The 16,782-nt window shown below is 34.5% G+C and overlaps 2 protein-coding genes across 2 annotated transcripts; one reads left to right on the top strand and one right to left on the bottom strand.

Moving 5' to 3' along the window:
- Positions 1 to 589: 589 nt before the first annotated feature.
- LOC7458582 (G-type lectin S-receptor-like serine/threonine-protein kinase At1g11330) lies at positions 590 to 4,193 on the top strand. The gene is made up of 7 exons (XM_024599359.2): positions 590 to 2,284; positions 2,373 to 2,483; positions 2,570 to 2,775; positions 2,857 to 3,067; positions 3,178 to 3,415; positions 3,512 to 3,662; positions 3,771 to 4,193. The coding sequence occupies exons 1-7, from the start codon at positions 1,000 to 1,002 to the stop codon at positions 4,077 to 4,079; spliced, it is 2,511 nt and encodes an 836-aa protein (XP_024455127.1). The 5' UTR covers positions 590 to 999; the 3' UTR covers positions 4,080 to 4,193.
- Positions 4,194 to 8,758: 4,565 nt separating this feature from the next.
- Positions 8,759 to 12,313, bottom strand: LOC7479106 (G-type lectin S-receptor-like serine/threonine-protein kinase At1g11330). The gene is made up of 7 exons (XM_002304924.4): positions 10,869 to 12,313; positions 10,596 to 10,703; positions 10,303 to 10,514; positions 10,015 to 10,225; positions 9,627 to 9,864; positions 9,384 to 9,534; positions 8,759 to 9,275 (listed from the first exon to the last, which is right to left on the bottom strand). The coding sequence occupies exons 1-7, from the start codon at positions 12,151 to 12,153 to the stop codon at positions 8,985 to 8,987; spliced, it is 2,496 nt and encodes an 831-aa protein (XP_002304960.2). The 5' UTR covers positions 12,154 to 12,313; the 3' UTR covers positions 8,759 to 8,984.
- Between the last annotated feature and the right edge of the window lie 4,469 nt (positions 12,314 to 16,782).

The raw sequence follows: 16,782 nt of genomic DNA, 5'->3' as shown, positions 1-16,782 counted from the left end.
AAATAAAATTAAAAAACTGAATTAAAAAAAATTAATTTAAAAATAACTAGAAAAATAAATTATGTCAAATGGTGGAAAGAGAGACTTTTTTTTCCACTGTTTAACAAGGAAAGTAACAGAAAAAAACAACTAATATAGAATTTTATTAAATAGGATTATTACACAAAAACACTAACTTAAAATTTTATTACCAAATATATCTTCAAATAATTTGCTAAAATCAACACTAAAAAACACTATTTACATTAATTTTAAGCCTAAACTAAATAGGAAGAATAAAAACACCATAAAAAATTATTTTTTAAAACTAAATAAAAATAATAATTTTCCCCTAAAAATAACTCTTCTCACCTCAAGTTGCAAAAAACTAGTAGTCCTTGAGTTCAAATATTCACTTCAAATGTATAATAATTTTAAATATTAATTTTAATCTCTTTCACTTTTAATCTCTTTCACGTTAAATTTTACATAAAAAAACATTAATTAACAAATAATTTCTTTTTCACTGACTTCTAAAATAATAAAGAATTACTAACCTCAAACTTTTTTTTTTTTTTATAGGATCACAAGGCTTACCTTAGGAAGAGAAAGAGTAGCTCACCAAAAGGATTAGTTCATCCGAGGAGAAAACGTACTAACTAGCTTGAGAGAATGGCAGTGTTAATTAACCCAGTAAGATTTGTTTTCTTGGAGGTGATTGTTTTTTCATAGGCCAGTCTATAAAAAGAGATGGTGCTGTGTTCATACGGTGTTGTTAGAATTTGTACATTTGTTTTATGTGCCAGCGTGGGATTCAGCCTAATTGTTGGACTAAACTAGGGGCGAAGTCTCCCCCAAGGTCTGACCCAAACGCCGGTGAGGGAAGTCCTTGACGCTTGAGCTAGGCCCAAGCACAAGGGAAGGTTTTCTTTTCCCATTGCTGCTAATTGAGAAAAGTTAATATTAAAGCCTAGTAGTGTAATGTATCCCATGCTCATCGAGAATTAGCAATTAGAAATTATGGGACTTGGCAGAGGCAAAATTTCAGTAGCTCTGCTTCTCTTAACATCTTCTTTTTGCGTAGAGATTATCACTGCCATAGATACCATCACATCAACCCAATTCCTGAAGGATCCAGAGGCTATAGTCTCTAATGGAAATATATACACACTGGGATTTTTCAGCCCTGTTAATTCCACCGATCGATATGTAGGAATTTGGTTTAATGAAGTTCCTGTAGTGACAGCCATATGGGTAGCTAATAGAAACAACCCTCTAAATGACTCATCTGGGATTCTGGCCATATCGAAAGATGGCGCTCTTGTAGTTTTGAATGGGCAGCAAGAGATTCTTTGGTCAACTAATGTGTCGAATTTTGTTTCAAATTCAAGTGCACAGCTCTCGGACACCGGAAACCTTGTTTTGCGAGATAACAACAACGAAGAAATCATGTGGGAGAGCTTCCAATATCCTTCCGATACATTCTTTTCGAATATGAAATTAAGCGCCAATAAAAGAACAGGTGGGAAGACACTTATAACATCATGGAAAAGTGCTACTGATCCATCCATTGGAAGCTTCTCTGCGGGTCTTAATCACCTAGACATACCTGAGATATTCATATGGAAGGATAATTATCCGTATTTTCGGAGTGGTCCATGGAACCGTCTTGTCTTTATTGGAGTTCCTTATATGAATTCTGCTGCTGTTGATGGGCTCAATCTTGTAGATGATGGAGAAGGTACTATTGATCTAACTTTCTCTTATGCTAATCAGTCTATTATGTCGAGCTTTGTTTTGACCTCACAAGGACAACTAGAACAAACACGTTGGGAGCATGGCATGGAGGATCGGATTGTTCTATGGAGTGTTCCAATGTTTGATTGTGAATTTTACGGCAGATGTGGCCTTTTTGGAAGCTGTAATGCACAGGCATCGCCTATCTGCAGCTGTTTAAGAGGGTTTGAGCCAAACAATCCAGAGGAATGGTACGTAGGAAACTGGACTGGTGGTTGTATCAGGAGGAAATCATTGCAGTGTGAGAGAGTAAAGAGCGAGAGTGAAGCTGCAGGAAAAAATGATGTCTTTTTGAAGCTAGGTAATATGAAGGTGCCTGACTTAGCACAATGGTCTCGTTTGACTGAAATTGAATGCAAAGACAAGTGCTTGACAAATTGTTCTTGCATAGCATATGCGTATGACTCTGGTATTGGTTGCATGTCATGGATTGGAGATCTAATTGATGTACAGGAGTTTCCCACAGGTGGTGCAGATCTTTACATTCGAATGGCGTATTCCGAATTAGGTAGATCTTTTTGTTGTCTTCCTGATTTCCTAGCAATCTTACAATGGTTTAAAAGTATTTAGTTAATTGAAAGATTTCTGACTTGCAGATGGAAACCATAGGAAAAAAGTGATTGTCATCGTAAGTGCCGTTATAGGAACAATCACCAGTGCCATGATCTGTGCTCTTTTGACATGGAGGTTCATGTCTAAACATAGAGGTAATATACAAATTCTCATAAATCAAATTAATAGATTGGAAAAACATGCAATTTGAACTAAGACTTGTGTCTTGAATCTAACTCAGCGAGAAAGGAAGGAGGAGAGAAGTTGCATTCTGATACGAATGAAAAACATCCATCATTTTTGGATAGAGACATGGCTGGAGACAGCATGGACCATGTTAAACTGCAGGAGCTACCACTATTCAGTTTAGAGAGTCTGACAGCTGCAACAGACGGTTTTGATCTTTCAAATAAGCTTGGCCAGGGTGGTTTCGGTCCAGTGTACAAGGTAATGCTGTTCCTCTAGTGGAGTTTTTATGGTTATTGAATAAAATTGAACAACTTGATAAAATATGATGTGATTATCAAGGGAAAATTGTCAGATGGAAAGGAAATAGCAGTGAAAAGACTCTCAAGAGCATCTGGGCAAGGGCTCAAAGAATTTATGAATGAGGTTGAGGTGATTTCTAAACTGCAACATAGGAATCTTGTAAGACTTCTTGGTTGCTGTGTTGAAGGAGAAGAAAAGCTGTTGGTCTATGAGTACATGCCAAACAAAAGCTTGGATGCATTTCTCTATGGTTAGAGCTGATTGCCCTATCTCAAGTAAATATAAATAAGAGATTTCTGTCTTTGATCTAGTCATTTATTTACCCTCTCACACTTTTTTTCTGGTCTGCAATTTGTCTAGATCCTCTCAGAAAACAACTTCTGGATTGGAAAAAGCGCTTCAACATTATCGAAGGAATCTGCCGAGGTCTCCTTTATCTCCACAGGGATTCTAGACTAAGAATTATTCATCGAGATCTAAAGGCAAGCAACATTTTGTTGGACCCAGAACTTAAGCCAAAAATCTCAGATTTCGGAGCGGCCAGGATATTTGGAGGAGATGAAGATCAAGCCAATACCATAAGAGTTGTTGGAACCTAGTAAGCATCCTTACCTTTCTGAAATTCCAGTCATTTTACAGAATCACATTATTATCTCAAAAATGTCTCTCATATTTCAATGTTGCTGATATGCAGTGGCTATATATCCCCTGAATATGCAATGGAAGGTAGATTTTCTGAGAAATCAGATGTCTACAGCTTTGGAGTTTTGCTGTTAGAGATTGTAAGCGGGAGAAGAAATACTAGTTTCTATGGGAATGAGCAAGCTTTGAGTCTTTTAGGATTTGTATGTCCATAAAACTCAACGCAGCAGTCATATGTAATGCTTGGATTTCATTTCTGACAACATTTAAATTGCTATTTTCTTATTTGTGCTACTACTTTCACTTCGCAGGCATGGAAACTGTGGAATGAAGGCAACATTTCAGCTCTAGTAGATCCAGCAATATCTGATCCGAGTTCGCAGGTGGAAATATTTAGATGCATACATGTGGGCCTATTGTGTGTTCAAGAATTTCCAGAAGATAGGCCAACAGCTTCTACTGTCGTTTCAATGCTGAATAGTGAAATTTCTTATCTTGCAACTCCAAAGCAACCGCCATTTGCTGAAAGGAAATACCACTTCAATGAAGAAAGACCCCATCAAAACGAAGAAAAGTGTTCCATCAATTACGTGACAGTCACAGTTGTTGATGCCAGATAATGAGTTCCCGTTCAAGATTATTTTTCTTGTAACATGTACTAGTAGACAATGGATTATCAAAGCTAAAATGTGCAAATGCTAAATATTTTTTATAGTTCCATTCTATTAAACCTAGTATGGCCTTACAAGTTGATCTGATAAGCTACTGACTCAAAGCTCGGTCTGAATTAGGTTTTATTTCGAAGGCATAAACGGTAGAATCCTGGTGAGACTTGGCTGGGTCAGCTCTAAATTTTTTCTTTATTTAAAATAGTTTTATTTAACTTGAATTAAACTAGTAAACCTGGAAGTTGAGCCTTGGATGACCCTGTAATCTGCTCATCATTTTTGAGTTGTTCAGTTGGATGGTGAGAGGTAGACTATGTTAAAATGCTAAAATTTAATTTAGCAGGATTTTGGTTTCCGTAATTTAAGACTTTCCAACATCAGTCCTATAGTTTTCAAGAATTCCAATATAACCTCATGTCGATAATTCTTGATGAAATTAAGCTAACAGTGAGCACATTTGCACATCACCTTTCGGAGTTCTTTTGTTTCTAAGATCTTTTTTGGGAGATTATTGCATGAAAAAGAGTTGGGAAGAAAAGGACGAGAGAAAAAACATGAAATGAGACAAAAAGGATGGAAAAATAGGCACACACTGTGCATTGTTTGATTTTGGTGATTGCTTACTAAGTGTAACACACAGAGATTCATGTATTAGAGGCTAAACTTATTCCCACTATTACATTCATGTCTTTTTATGGGTTACACACTGCTCTACTAGGAGAAGATACCATGATGATTCTAACAACAAAGTGAAAAAGGAATTTTTGACCATTGAAAGACATTGTATTTATTGTTAGATAACAATGGGCATCTCATACTGACACATGTGTTGCATATTCAATTCAATTTTCTATTTAATAAATATTTTACATTGTTTATTTAACATCCACTATATAATTTTGTTTCTTAATCATTCTTAATTTTAGAAAAATCAAATTTCATTTTCTAATCATTTTTTTCTCTTACAAATTGGAGACCAAGCCAATAGTTAATTTTAAGGATCTATTTGTTTTTGTATTTTAAAAACACTTTTTAACCGATAGATCGATGCACTAGTCTAGACGGTAAAAAATTATTAGTAATAATAATAACAATAATATTTTTTTCGTACATAAATTAGTTTGAGTAAGAACTTAATCATGGGACATTAGTTTTTTTTGTTTTATTATTCCATGATAAGAGTGTTTTTTTAGTTAATTTATACAACAGTACTTCACGACGAGGTAATTTTAAGAGCTCAGTTTAGTATATTTAAAGAAATTTAATTAAAAAAATAAATATTAACCATAAATTGTAAATCTTAAAAGTCAAATAATGAGACATATATAATTTGTCTATCTCTTAAGATTAATTATCTCATGAAATTAGTACTAGACTAGCTATTGATGTGTTTTCCTCTTCTTATCGATGAATAAATTTCTCAAGCTAGTTATATGACTTAGATACTTAAGACTTTTTTTTATGAAAATGATGATACACATTAATAATTAAAAAAACAAAAAGATTTTTTTTAGAACACATTTGAGTTATTAGGTTTGTGGGACCTATCATTAAGTTTCATATTAGAATTATAATCTAATGCTACACGATTTTCTTGAATTTTTTTAATTTCTTGTTATTTATCATTTTTTTCCCTCAAAAAATGATTCAATTGATAGGTATTCAAAAAATTGATAAGCGGTTTAGAAGAATAAGAAGAAGAAAAGACAAGCATGGCTTATTACTCTTCCTCTTCTTCTTCTTTTTCTTCTTCAGTTCACTGACAGGTCGGCCCCGGCTTATGTGATAGTCACATGAAATTATGGAGGGACCAAATTGTGTGATTATTGCTTATTTACCAAGGCAGGAAGATTCCATGCAAGCCATCGATATTTACTTTGTTTCATTGATTGACTTCAACTTGAGAAAAAAAATCAAATTTGGCAACAGTAATGTCACAATCTGGATTTTCGTACCATGAATTTTGGGACCATGATCGGTGATCGGCAACGTAGAAGCTATTTCATAAAAACACCACTCTTACACTAAACTTTAAAATATACCTATCATAAAACAAATATATAAAAAATTTATTTATAATCTTTTAAATATTACTCAAAATCAATAAAACTGGAAAACGCAGGCCTAAACCCATGTGTTACAGCCAAAAAAAAGATTAATCATAACACCAGGCCTGAACCCATGTGTTACAGCCAACTCGGGGCCAATGTCCTGATTAGTGGCAGCATAGTGTGAAGATTCAACAAAACTAAGAACACTGAATTTTATTCAAAGTGAATACTGTCACTATTACAGAAACTTAAGAACCAGAAAGAGTAATTCAAGAACGTATTTGGAATTCAAAACTAGTTTTAATGATGAAAAACAGAAATTGAAATTGGACTTGGATAGGATGGGAGCAAATTCACCCGAATTTCTCTCTTCACACACACAATGCGTATTCTTCTTCTCTACCTGCTTCATTCTGTTTCAGTGCATTATATGCATGCAAGGTGCTCGTCCTGAGTAGTAGGAGTGACAGGTTTCTTACACGTGTCTATTGACACATTACTAATTAAACAAATGAAACGGTGCGTTTGGTGATTTTGAAGTTTGTCGCTATGGCTATGTTCAAAATCATTCCCCTGCCTTGTTCATGACTCATTGTTAGAGGTGTTTAGAGTTTGCACATGTAACAAATCTTCCCCCATCAAAACCACCTTGTCCTCAAGGTGGAAATCAGGAAAGCGTGCTGCGATTTCATCCACAATTTCCCATGTGGCATCGGCAGGTGGGAGCCCTTTCCAATGAATTAAAACTTGGGTGACTGCTTGATTTTTCCTTCGTGCAATTCTTCTCTCCATTATAGCTTGTGGTTGCAATTCTTGTGTTTGAGGCATTCAATGAGATGTGGGGTATGATTTCCTCTTCCTGGACCTCCTCCCCGTTAGTTTCTTCCTCCTCCTCTAGAATACTCCGGGAATATAATCGTTTATTCTTGCACCTATGGCCCGGCACGAATTTGTCATCACACCAAAAACATAATCCTTTCAGCCTACGTTCTTCAAACTCCTGGTTCTTTATAGATTTGGTGGGCTTATTGGTAGTTCTATTAAATGAGTTTTGGAAACTGTTTTGCCAGGAAGGGCTTTTAACTGGTGGTATGTTGCTTGCTGTGGAAAAGGTAGTTGTAGTAAGATTTGGCTGGTGTATGGGTTTTGATGGAAGGCTATGAGATGTTGTGGACAATGAGTGTTTTGGTATATATCCCAGATTTTGTCTGTGAGTTAGAGTGTTTGCCTGCAACCTAGCAAGATTGAAGGCTTGCCTAAGGTCTTTTGGTTCAAATATTTTTACAGTATTCTTAATTTCCAGCTCCAACCCACCTAAAAAAATAATTAAGGCTTGCCTCTCCCCAATGCCAGTCTTATTCCATAGAACATCAAAATCATGGATATAATCCTCCAGTGTCCCTACCTGTTTCAAATCTATCAGGTCTTCCATTGGATCCTTTTGCCCCCCGAACCTATAACAGAGAGCTTCTATATACTCCCCCCAGCTCACTTTCTGATTGTTTTGGTTCTTCATAAAATTTTGGTGCCAGTAAAGGGCTATGCCGTCTAGGTAATAGGAAGCTAGTTTCAGTTTATCTGATTCATCAATGTCCTCTATATCAAAGTATTGGTTGCATTTGTACAACCATTTATGCACATCTTCACCCTCAAACTCTGGAAAATGATGTTTAGGTCGGTGTACCTTGTAAGCCGCTGACCTTCCTTCAGTTGAGTAGCTAGGCCTGAATGAAGATTCATTTTGATAAGCAGCATGCTTATCTTTGCTTTGACTGGATTCCCCTGAGGGGGAAGGAAACCTTTGCATAACTGATTCCAGTTGTTGTGTCAACCCGTGGAACAGATCTTTAATTCCCCCGATTTGAGCTTCATGATTATTGGTAATGTGATCCCACCTTTGACCTTGGTCCTTCATAAGATTAACTAGCTGATCATACTTGGTGTTGGCCTCTCTTTTTGCTGATTCAATAGAATCTTCAAGTCTTTTGATCTCTGCGGTTCTTGTATCAGGTGCCATGTTCCCAGTCCAAGGAAGGAGAGCTCTGATACCACTTGTGACGATTCAACAAAACTAAGAACACTAAATTTTATTCAAAGTGAATACTGTCACTATTACAGAAACTTAAGAACCAGAAAGAGTAATTCAAGAACATATTTGGAATTCAAAACTAGTCTTAATGATGGAAAACAGAAATTGAAATTGGACTTGGATAGGATGGGAGCAAATTCACCCGAATTTCTCTCTTCACACACACAATGCGTATTCTTTTTCTCTACCTGCTTCATTCTGTTTCAGTGCATTATATGCATGCAAGGTGCTCATCCTGAATAGTAGGAGTGACAGGTTTCTTACACGTGTCTATTGACACATTACTAATTAAACAAATGAAACGGTGTGTTTGGTGATTTTGAAGTTTCTCGCTATGGCTATGTTCAAAATCATTCCCCTGCCTTGTTCATGACTCATTGTCAGAGGTGTTTAGAGTTTGCACATGTAACACATAGACATATACTGATCATAACACCAAGCCTCTCCATCATCTCAAATTGGAGGGGAAAAAAGTGCGTGACAACATGGGATTTTATCTAGCCATTTGTGATGAATAACTATGTCTATCAATCAACATACAGAAGAGAAGAGAGAAAGTAACTAGTTTTGGCTACAATGGCATATTGACATCAGACGTTCTAATTCCTTCACTGGTATTTTGAGTGTCGGATTCAGAAGCCTGATGACATGCTAATATGCTACAAGTATACCTCTAGATTTACATGTAACAGAAAAATATTGCCTCAAACTCGTTCCCTATCGCCCTCCAATAACAGTAATTGTTATGTCATTAGAACATATCGTTTGGCTCCGTTGAAGGGAGTCCATATCGAAACCAAGTGCAGGTTTCTTGGGAGCAGGAAGATCCACAATTTCGCTATGAAGCATTGAAATGATTGTAGGCACAGCTGGCCTATCTCTTGCAAACTCTTGAACACACAAAAGACCTACATGTATGCTTCTATAAATTTCATCTTGAAAACATGGATCAGATAGTACTCGATCTGCTAGAGCTGAAAGCTTGCCTTCAGTCCACAATTTCCATGCCTGAAAAGTAAAAGAAGAAAAAGGCAAGTAAGAATTTTGCCTGTTTAACCTTACGGTTGGGGAAATTGGAGCTTTGCACTACAGAGGTATTGAGTTGGATGGACATACAAATCCCAAGAAACTCAAATCCTTCTCATTGTCGTAAAAACTACTGTTTCTTCTACCACTTATTATCTCTAACAGCAAAACTCCAAAGCTATAGACATCGGATTTCTCTGAAAAACGCCCTTCCATTGCATATTCAGGGGCCATATAGCCACTGCATGTTGTCACAAAGCATAGAAAACATTTCTGAGCTCAAAAAGCAATACATTGCAATGATTATAACTGGAAAACGCAATGTGTACTTACTAGGTTCCAACAACCCTTGTCGTATCGGCTTGATCTTCACTGCCTCCAAAAGTCCTGGCCATTCCGAAGTCTGATATTTTAGCATTAAGTTCTTGATCCAGCAGAATATTACTCGCCTTCAGATCTCTATGAATAATTCTTAGTCTAGAATCTCTGTGAAGATACAGGAGACCTCGACAAACTCCTTCGATAATATTGAAGCGCTTCTTCCAGTCTAGAAGTTCTTGCTTGGCTGGATCTGAATAAATTGCATGCAAATATAAAATAAAAACATGAATATATGAATCAAACTGACTTGACAAATGAAAGAATCAGCTTCTAAGTGTATTAAACTGAATGTTGCTTGATGCTACAGCTACAGATGTATAGAAAGGGCGACAGTTCTAACCAAACAGAAATGCATCCAAGCTTTTATTTGGCATGTACTCGTAGACCAACATCTTTTCTTCACCTTCAACGCAGTAAGCTAGGAGTTTCACAAGATTTCGGTGTTGGAGTTTGGATATCACAGAAACCTCATTCATAAATTCTTCAAGCCCTTGCTGAGATGCTCTTGAAAGTCTCTTCACAGCTATTTCCTGCCCATCTGGTAATTTCCCCTGGAAAGTCCATTAAACAAGTAAACTACCTATTCGGTTTAACTAACAATAGAACTCCAGTAGAGCAGAAAATTTACCCTGTATACTGGACCAAAACCTCCCTCTCCAAGCTTCTTGGATATTTCAAAGCTATTCGTTGCATTTTCCAACTCCTGTAAACTGAATACAGCTGGTAGTTCCTGGAGTTTAACTTTGCCCCCACTGTTCCTAATCATATTTCCATACGAAGATGACCGACATGGCTCCTCGCTTTTGGATAATGATATCTCCTTGCTCTTCCTCTTCCTTTCTGATTAAGATTCAGAGGCTAAGCATCATTGAAATTGCAAAACTCTAAATACCCAATAAGCTAATACTGAAAAGCTTTTACCTCCATGTTTAACCATCCACCTCCATGAAAGAAATGCACAGATTGAAAAGGCAATAGTTCCGAAAATCACTGTTATACTGATAACTATCTTCACGCTTTTCTTTGTATCTGCAAATAAAATTGCTACTTTTATTTGACAAAACAAACTACTCGAAGGGATCGGCTGCAACTTCTAACATGAATACTGGTACACAAAACATTAGCAGTAGCACAAAAGAAGAAAATATGAAGCATTATTTTTAATGAAAATCAAAGAGAAAATGAAACAATTACCAAGTTCTGAATATGCTAAGCGAAGGTAAAGATCTGCCCCACCAACGGAAAACTTCTGTATATCAATTAAGCTTCTGGTCCACAACATGCAACCAATACCCTTGTAATATGAATAAGCTATACAGGAACAATTACTTAAGCATTCATTTCTGCATTCTAGTTCTGAATACAGAGATGACCACTCTGAAAAGTCTGGTACTTTGATCATCTCAAGCTTCAAGAACCCATCTTTTGGGTTCACTTCTCTTATATTTTGTGTTTCTGTGCATTCTAGTGGTGTCCTCCTAAGGCAACCACTTGTCCAGTTTCCTTTATTCCATTCATCTGGATTTTTTGGAACAAACCCTCTCAAACAGCTGCAGATTGGTGAATTCACAGCATTACAGCTTCCAAATGCTCCACACTTTCCATAAATGTCACACTCTGTTTCTGGCCTATTCCAGATATTGAACCAATCCTGGTTCTCCACTTTCCAGGCTCTTTCTATCAATTTTCCATCAGAACGCAAAACAAAATTGCTATTAGGCTGATTTACATAAGTGAAACTTAGAGACACGGCTCCATCTGCAGTTTTTGCAAGATTAAATCCATCCAGATAAACAGAGTTCATCTCAGGAATCCCAATAAAGATCTGACCATTCCATGGACCACTCCGCCAATATGGACTCTTATAGTTCCACACAAATACTTCGGGAATTCTTAAGGGATCCATGGAAACAGAGAAGCGTCCGACGGATGGATCAGAAGGGCTTATCCATGATGTTAGTACTGTCGACTCGCCAGTTCTTGCATTAGCACTAACTCTCATATTTGGCAAGAGTGTATTACAAGGCTGCTGAAAACTCTCCCATATGACATTTCCATTGTTTTTACCGAGCAAGACAAGGTTTCCCTCATCTGTAAGCTGTGCTCTTGAGTCTTTAACTCCAGCTAAAACATTTGATGACCAAAGAATCTCTTGCTGACCATTCAAAACTACAAGATTTCCATCCTGGAATATTTTCAGGACCCCAGATGAATCATTGAGTGGCTCGTTTCTATTAGCTACCCATACTGTAGTCACTGTAGGCATATCATTGTACCATATTCCAACATAACGATTTGTGGAATTAACAGGACTGAAAAATCCCAGTTTGAAGATGTTTCTAGCAGATACTATAGCTTCAGGATCTTTGATAAACTGAGATGATGTAATGATATCTACCGCAACCCCAAAATCGAAACAGAAAAGGAGCACGAAGAGAAGAAGAAGAATTGCTACAAATTTGCAGTAGACAAACCCCATATCTTGTCTATCACCTGCCCTTGACGAGAGTGAAATAGTTTAGATCAATAGCGAATGACTTATCAAATGAACGCCCACCACGGAATTAATTGAACTTTTCTTCGTGTCCTATTTTTCTCAAGATGGAAAATATTCCTTCCAAGAGTATTTTTAAATTTGTTTTCACTATCAAACTCAGAATATACTATGAATGTAAGCTTGACTTTTCTTCTTTTATTTTTGTGGAATATGATAGTTTCATTGAATCAAATAAGGATCAAAATATATAGTTATTTTCTAAATTCACCAGCTATAATTTTTCTTAAGTAGCTTTCAAAAATTAGACCGTTGTTGCATTATGTATCAAGAAAAGTATCAAATCACCATAAATCAATCTTAGAACCTGCATCACTAAACTTCACAGATCAAAGATCTCATATTTATATAAACTAATTTTTAAAAAATTAATATGTATGATTATTAAATTTTTATTCAAATTTTTTTTTATTAAATTAGGGGTGAAAATAAAAATACTGATAAAAAAACAAATAAAAATAATCGGAACTAGATTTAGAAGAGAGAGAGAGAGAGATTCAATTTATTTATTTATGAATTTGCATTTATTAATAGTACTAATAAATTAAAGAAAATGTGAAATGTGCATTACAATAGCCTGCTATTTACTATTAAACTTTTTGTTTTTAATGCTGGTCATCATTTTATTTTTTAATTTTCATCCTCTCATGTTATGTCATGTCATTTTATATGTTGGGATTTGTTTCTCTTTGCATACTCTCGCATATACAAAGTGTGTGAGAAATTAAATTCTTATATTTAACTAAAGATTAGTTTATAAAATTAAATTTAAAATTATAAATAAAAAATAAATTGAAATAACAAGTACCAGAATAAAAAAATACTATTTTTTTTTATTTTCGCGTGGCAAACTTCAGTTGGTCCCTATAATTTTAAAATTTTACATTTCAGTCTTAAATTTTATCTATTTTATATTTCAGTCCATGATAAATTAAAAAAGAGAAACAAAATTGCTTAAAAATAAGAAGAATAGAGAAAGGTTATTGCCACATCCTGTCCAAAAAAAAAAAGACAATCCTGGAGTTAATGGGTTTGCATTGCAAAGGAAAGTTTTATGGAGGAGTATTGGAACTTTAATCCTGCTATAAAAAAACAAATATAGGCGCTCAGCTAGGTTTTTTCTTTTGGTTTAATTTTGGATTTTTAGATTGATTAAAAGGTTTTGTTGGGTTAGAAATGAGTTTGCTTATATTTTTAAGACTTTTTTTTAAGTGTTTTTTTTGTTGGGAATTATATTTTTGGGATCTCAAAACTTAGACAATGATTTTTTAGTCATTAAAGATGTCTAAAGAATGCACAAATAAACGACAAGTCATTTATCTAGGATGATGTGTTGTTGTTTTTATTAAAAAAAAAAAATAGTATTCTATTAAAAAAAAAAAACAGTCAAGCACACCTAGGTATTTTAATTTGAGCCAGACAAGGGATCCATCCTTCCAAACTCATGCCCTTGGCCTCAATTTAAATGCCACTTCAGTTTTTTCCTTAAATATTTTTAAAATAAAATGCATTATAAATAAAATTATTAAATTAATATTTAAAACTTGTAACATCAACGGACATGGTCAGGAAATTGTAGTCTATGATCAGTAAAGTCAATAAACAAATAAAATGAAAATGATGTATCTTCTTACTTCTAGTTTAGAGATATGATGATCAGTACAGTCTTCTTCCTGTTAACTTCTAGCCCATCTGCCAATTTTCCCTATGAGTCAAGAGAAACAACAGCCAGATAACCACCTATTCCATTATCCTCAACATTGTACAAGACGACGCGGTCAGGAAGACAAAAGATTTCCAGGTAGTAAAAACTTCCTGTAATCCTGTTGGCAGGAAATTATTCCCTATGCTGGACATTAGTCATCCAGGAGCTGATGGAAATTGTAACTTTTTGATAATCTGTCATTCGAAAAACACTTTCTAGTTTCTGTATTAAAGTTCCATTAAAACTAGAAAATGCAACACAAACAAACACACATGAACTGTAAAGTTCCATTAAACATCTAGTGATTATTCTTCAGTGTTGTGAAAGGACATGCAGTTGATAAAGACATAAACAACGCACTTTTTTTCCCGTTGAGTATAGAAATATTTTATCCCAGAATACAGGATCATCACATAGAGTTAAATGTAGCAGAGAAGTAACTGCATCATGACCTCAATCTAACGGCCTTTAAGATCTGAAACTGTGACATTGTTAAATCAGATACTTCTGAGTTTCCACCAGACAAAATACAACCTCTACAGGAACAACTTTCAACCAAAGCATTGGCTCTTAGCAGTCATCTTTCATTTCATGAAACTTGACCAATCATCAGAAAAGTCTGGCTCTTTTGTTCACAAAAAAATTCTAAAAGCAGTAACAGATATAGATACTTCTTTTCCAGTGGTAGGTGATAAACCTATCTTCTGTTCCAATTTCATCGCCATTTTTTCTCTCTTTTTTTCCCCTAATAGGTAGTGTTTGGTATGTGCATATATGATTAAAAAAAATTAAAATTCTTTAGTTCCTTCCCATATCCAAATTTCTACCTACCTTCCCCCAAAAGTTTGTTCCTGAGTCCTGACCTATCCAATCCCATGTAATCCTTTCTTCTTAGCAAAAGTACCTGCTTGCTAGCTTATTTGATTCAATCATTTGACGCAACTTGAAAAGAAAACGCATTTCTATTGTATAACTCAAGACTGCAGTCTCTCCCAATGACCCTATGTTGTTGTTCAGAAAGATTCTCAAGAGGTTAAGAATTGGAGAATCTCTATGCATATGGAACTGGACAATCAGTTTTTCAGATCCGACAACCCCACTTCAGAATTTTCCAATCTATCTAGCTTTGCAGGAAAGTCAACGCAAGTAGGACAATGGTTGTTCGTTATTTATTTTGTTTGTTGATTAGTTTTTCTGAATTTTCAGTTTAGTGACATGACATGTATTATTTCTTGTACCATTTTGTCAAATTGCATGTGGATGGCAAGGCAGTAAATGATATATCATTTGCCCTGAACAAAGAGAATGGTATGAATAAGCACTAGAATATGTAATTTTAATGCTTTACCGTTTTCTTAATCGTCAAGAAACTGTCTTTGCCTGTTGGATCATCAGCTAAGTTAGCTAGCTTCCTTGACTTCCCGTTATCAGTGTAAAGTTGGGTTTTTTTAAATATATACATGCCGTAAAAATAATAAATTTAAATATTTTTTAAAATTTTAAGGATTTTATTAAACAGATTTAGAATTATTTAGAGTTATACAAAATAATTATCTGAATATTATATGTTTTTTCGACTTTAAATATTTGCTTTAAAGCTAAGTTGTTGTCAACCACAAGGTTTCCAGATATTCAACTTCTAAGGGTAATCCATATAAATTACCAGTGAGAAATCTCATGAACTCTTTTAGAAGAGAGAGATTGTTATACCTTAGAGTACTGCTAGCTTTCTTTTTGTATTTTATGTGTTTTTATATTGTACTTTTCTTACCCTTCTCTTCAAAAATAAAAGACATAGCACTCTATTTATAGAAAAACCAAAAAATCCTATAAATAGAAAAATATTAATTTTTCCCCTGAATAATATCACATATATTATTTTAGGATAATTTTATAAATTTATTCAATCAAGTCCTTACTTGATTTTTTTAGGTTTCTAATTGCAATCCCTTTTATTAATTAAACTATAGTCCTTAATTTCTAAAATTTATTTACAATCAAGTCACATATGATTAATCATCTATTTTAATTTTTGACCAATAGTTCTTATATGTGTGACCCATTAATTAGGTTCCCTAATAAGTTGATCCAAATCCTAAATAAAATAAGATTAAATAAATTAAATGGTTTAATTTATTATTAATTCAATAATTGATTGACTTATATTTGAAGATCAAGTACAATGTATAGCAACCTGTTATGATCACTCAAATATTAAGAAAGTCAAATGATTTGACTTAACCTTTCAGTGACTAGTTCTCAATGTAATTATTATTACTTCATCATGAATGTTTTGATTTAGAGATTATAGCATAAAGTATGTCTATTTTATCAAATCATGTTAGTTCTCAACATTATAGTTATTGATTTTTTGAATAAGATTTTAAAATTCTTTTCAAAACTCATTCCTCTCTGGCCAATGTGATGTTTTGAAAGAAAAAAAGATTTAATAAGAAAAGGCAACAATGCTCTTGAAGGGTATTGTAGTATTTGAACAAAGAACTTGATATATATAAAAGGAAGAAAACTAAAAAGAAAAAAGAAAGAGAGAAATCTAAAATTAGAGAGAAAGAACCAGAAAGAGAGAAAGGAAGGAGAAGAATGAAGAAAGAAGAAGATGAAAGGGAAGAGGATTTTAGAAACTAAGTTTTTAAGGTAAAGTTTATGCTTTAATGTGTATAATTATGGTTCTTAGTTTTGATTTTTGGTTTTGTTAAGGTTTAAGGTTTGGAGTTGTATTTTAGGAGATTAATTGATGAATTGATTATATATGATGGATTAATTGATTATAGCGTGGTAGGTTGAATTTTTATAGGTTGATTATGTTGGGGTTTTGAGGTTTTGGGTTG

The sequence above is a fragment of the Populus trichocarpa genome, chromosome 4 (assembly GCF_000002775.5).
Source record: "Populus trichocarpa isolate Nisqually-1 chromosome 4, P.trichocarpa_v4.1, whole genome shotgun sequence".
Taxonomy (NCBI): Eukaryota; Viridiplantae; Streptophyta; class Magnoliopsida; order Malpighiales; family Salicaceae; genus Populus; species Populus trichocarpa.
Note: the sequence above shows the minus strand (reverse complement) of the source record. Positions and strands in the feature narration are given on the sequence as shown.

Bases quoted from the DNA above. Each gene is read 5' to 3' on its own strand.
- LOC7479106 (XM_002304924.4), bottom strand. From the start codon at position 12,153: ATGGGGTTTGTCTACTGCAAATTTGTAGCAATTCTTCTTCTTCTCTTC. The intron at 10,515-10,595 runs GTAAAAGCTTTT...AATCTTAATCAG, and splicing joins GTGGATGGTTAAACATGGAG to AAAGGAAGAGGAAGAGCAAG. The intron at 9,276-9,383 runs GTATGTCCATCC...TTTACTTTTCAG, and splicing joins ATTTGAGTTTCTTGGGATTT to GCATGGAAATTGTGGACTGA.
- LOC7458582 (XM_024599359.2), top strand. From the start codon at position 1,000: ATGGGACTTGGCAGAGGCAAAATTTCAGTAGCTCTGCTTCTCTTAACA. The intron at 2,285-2,372 runs GTAGATCTTTTT...TCTGACTTGCAG, and splicing joins AATGGCGTATTCCGAATTAG to ATGGAAACCATAGGAAAAAA. The intron at 3,068-3,177 runs GTTAGAGCTGAT...CAATTTGTCTAG, and splicing joins CTTGGATGCATTTCTCTATG to ATCCTCTCAGAAAACAACTT.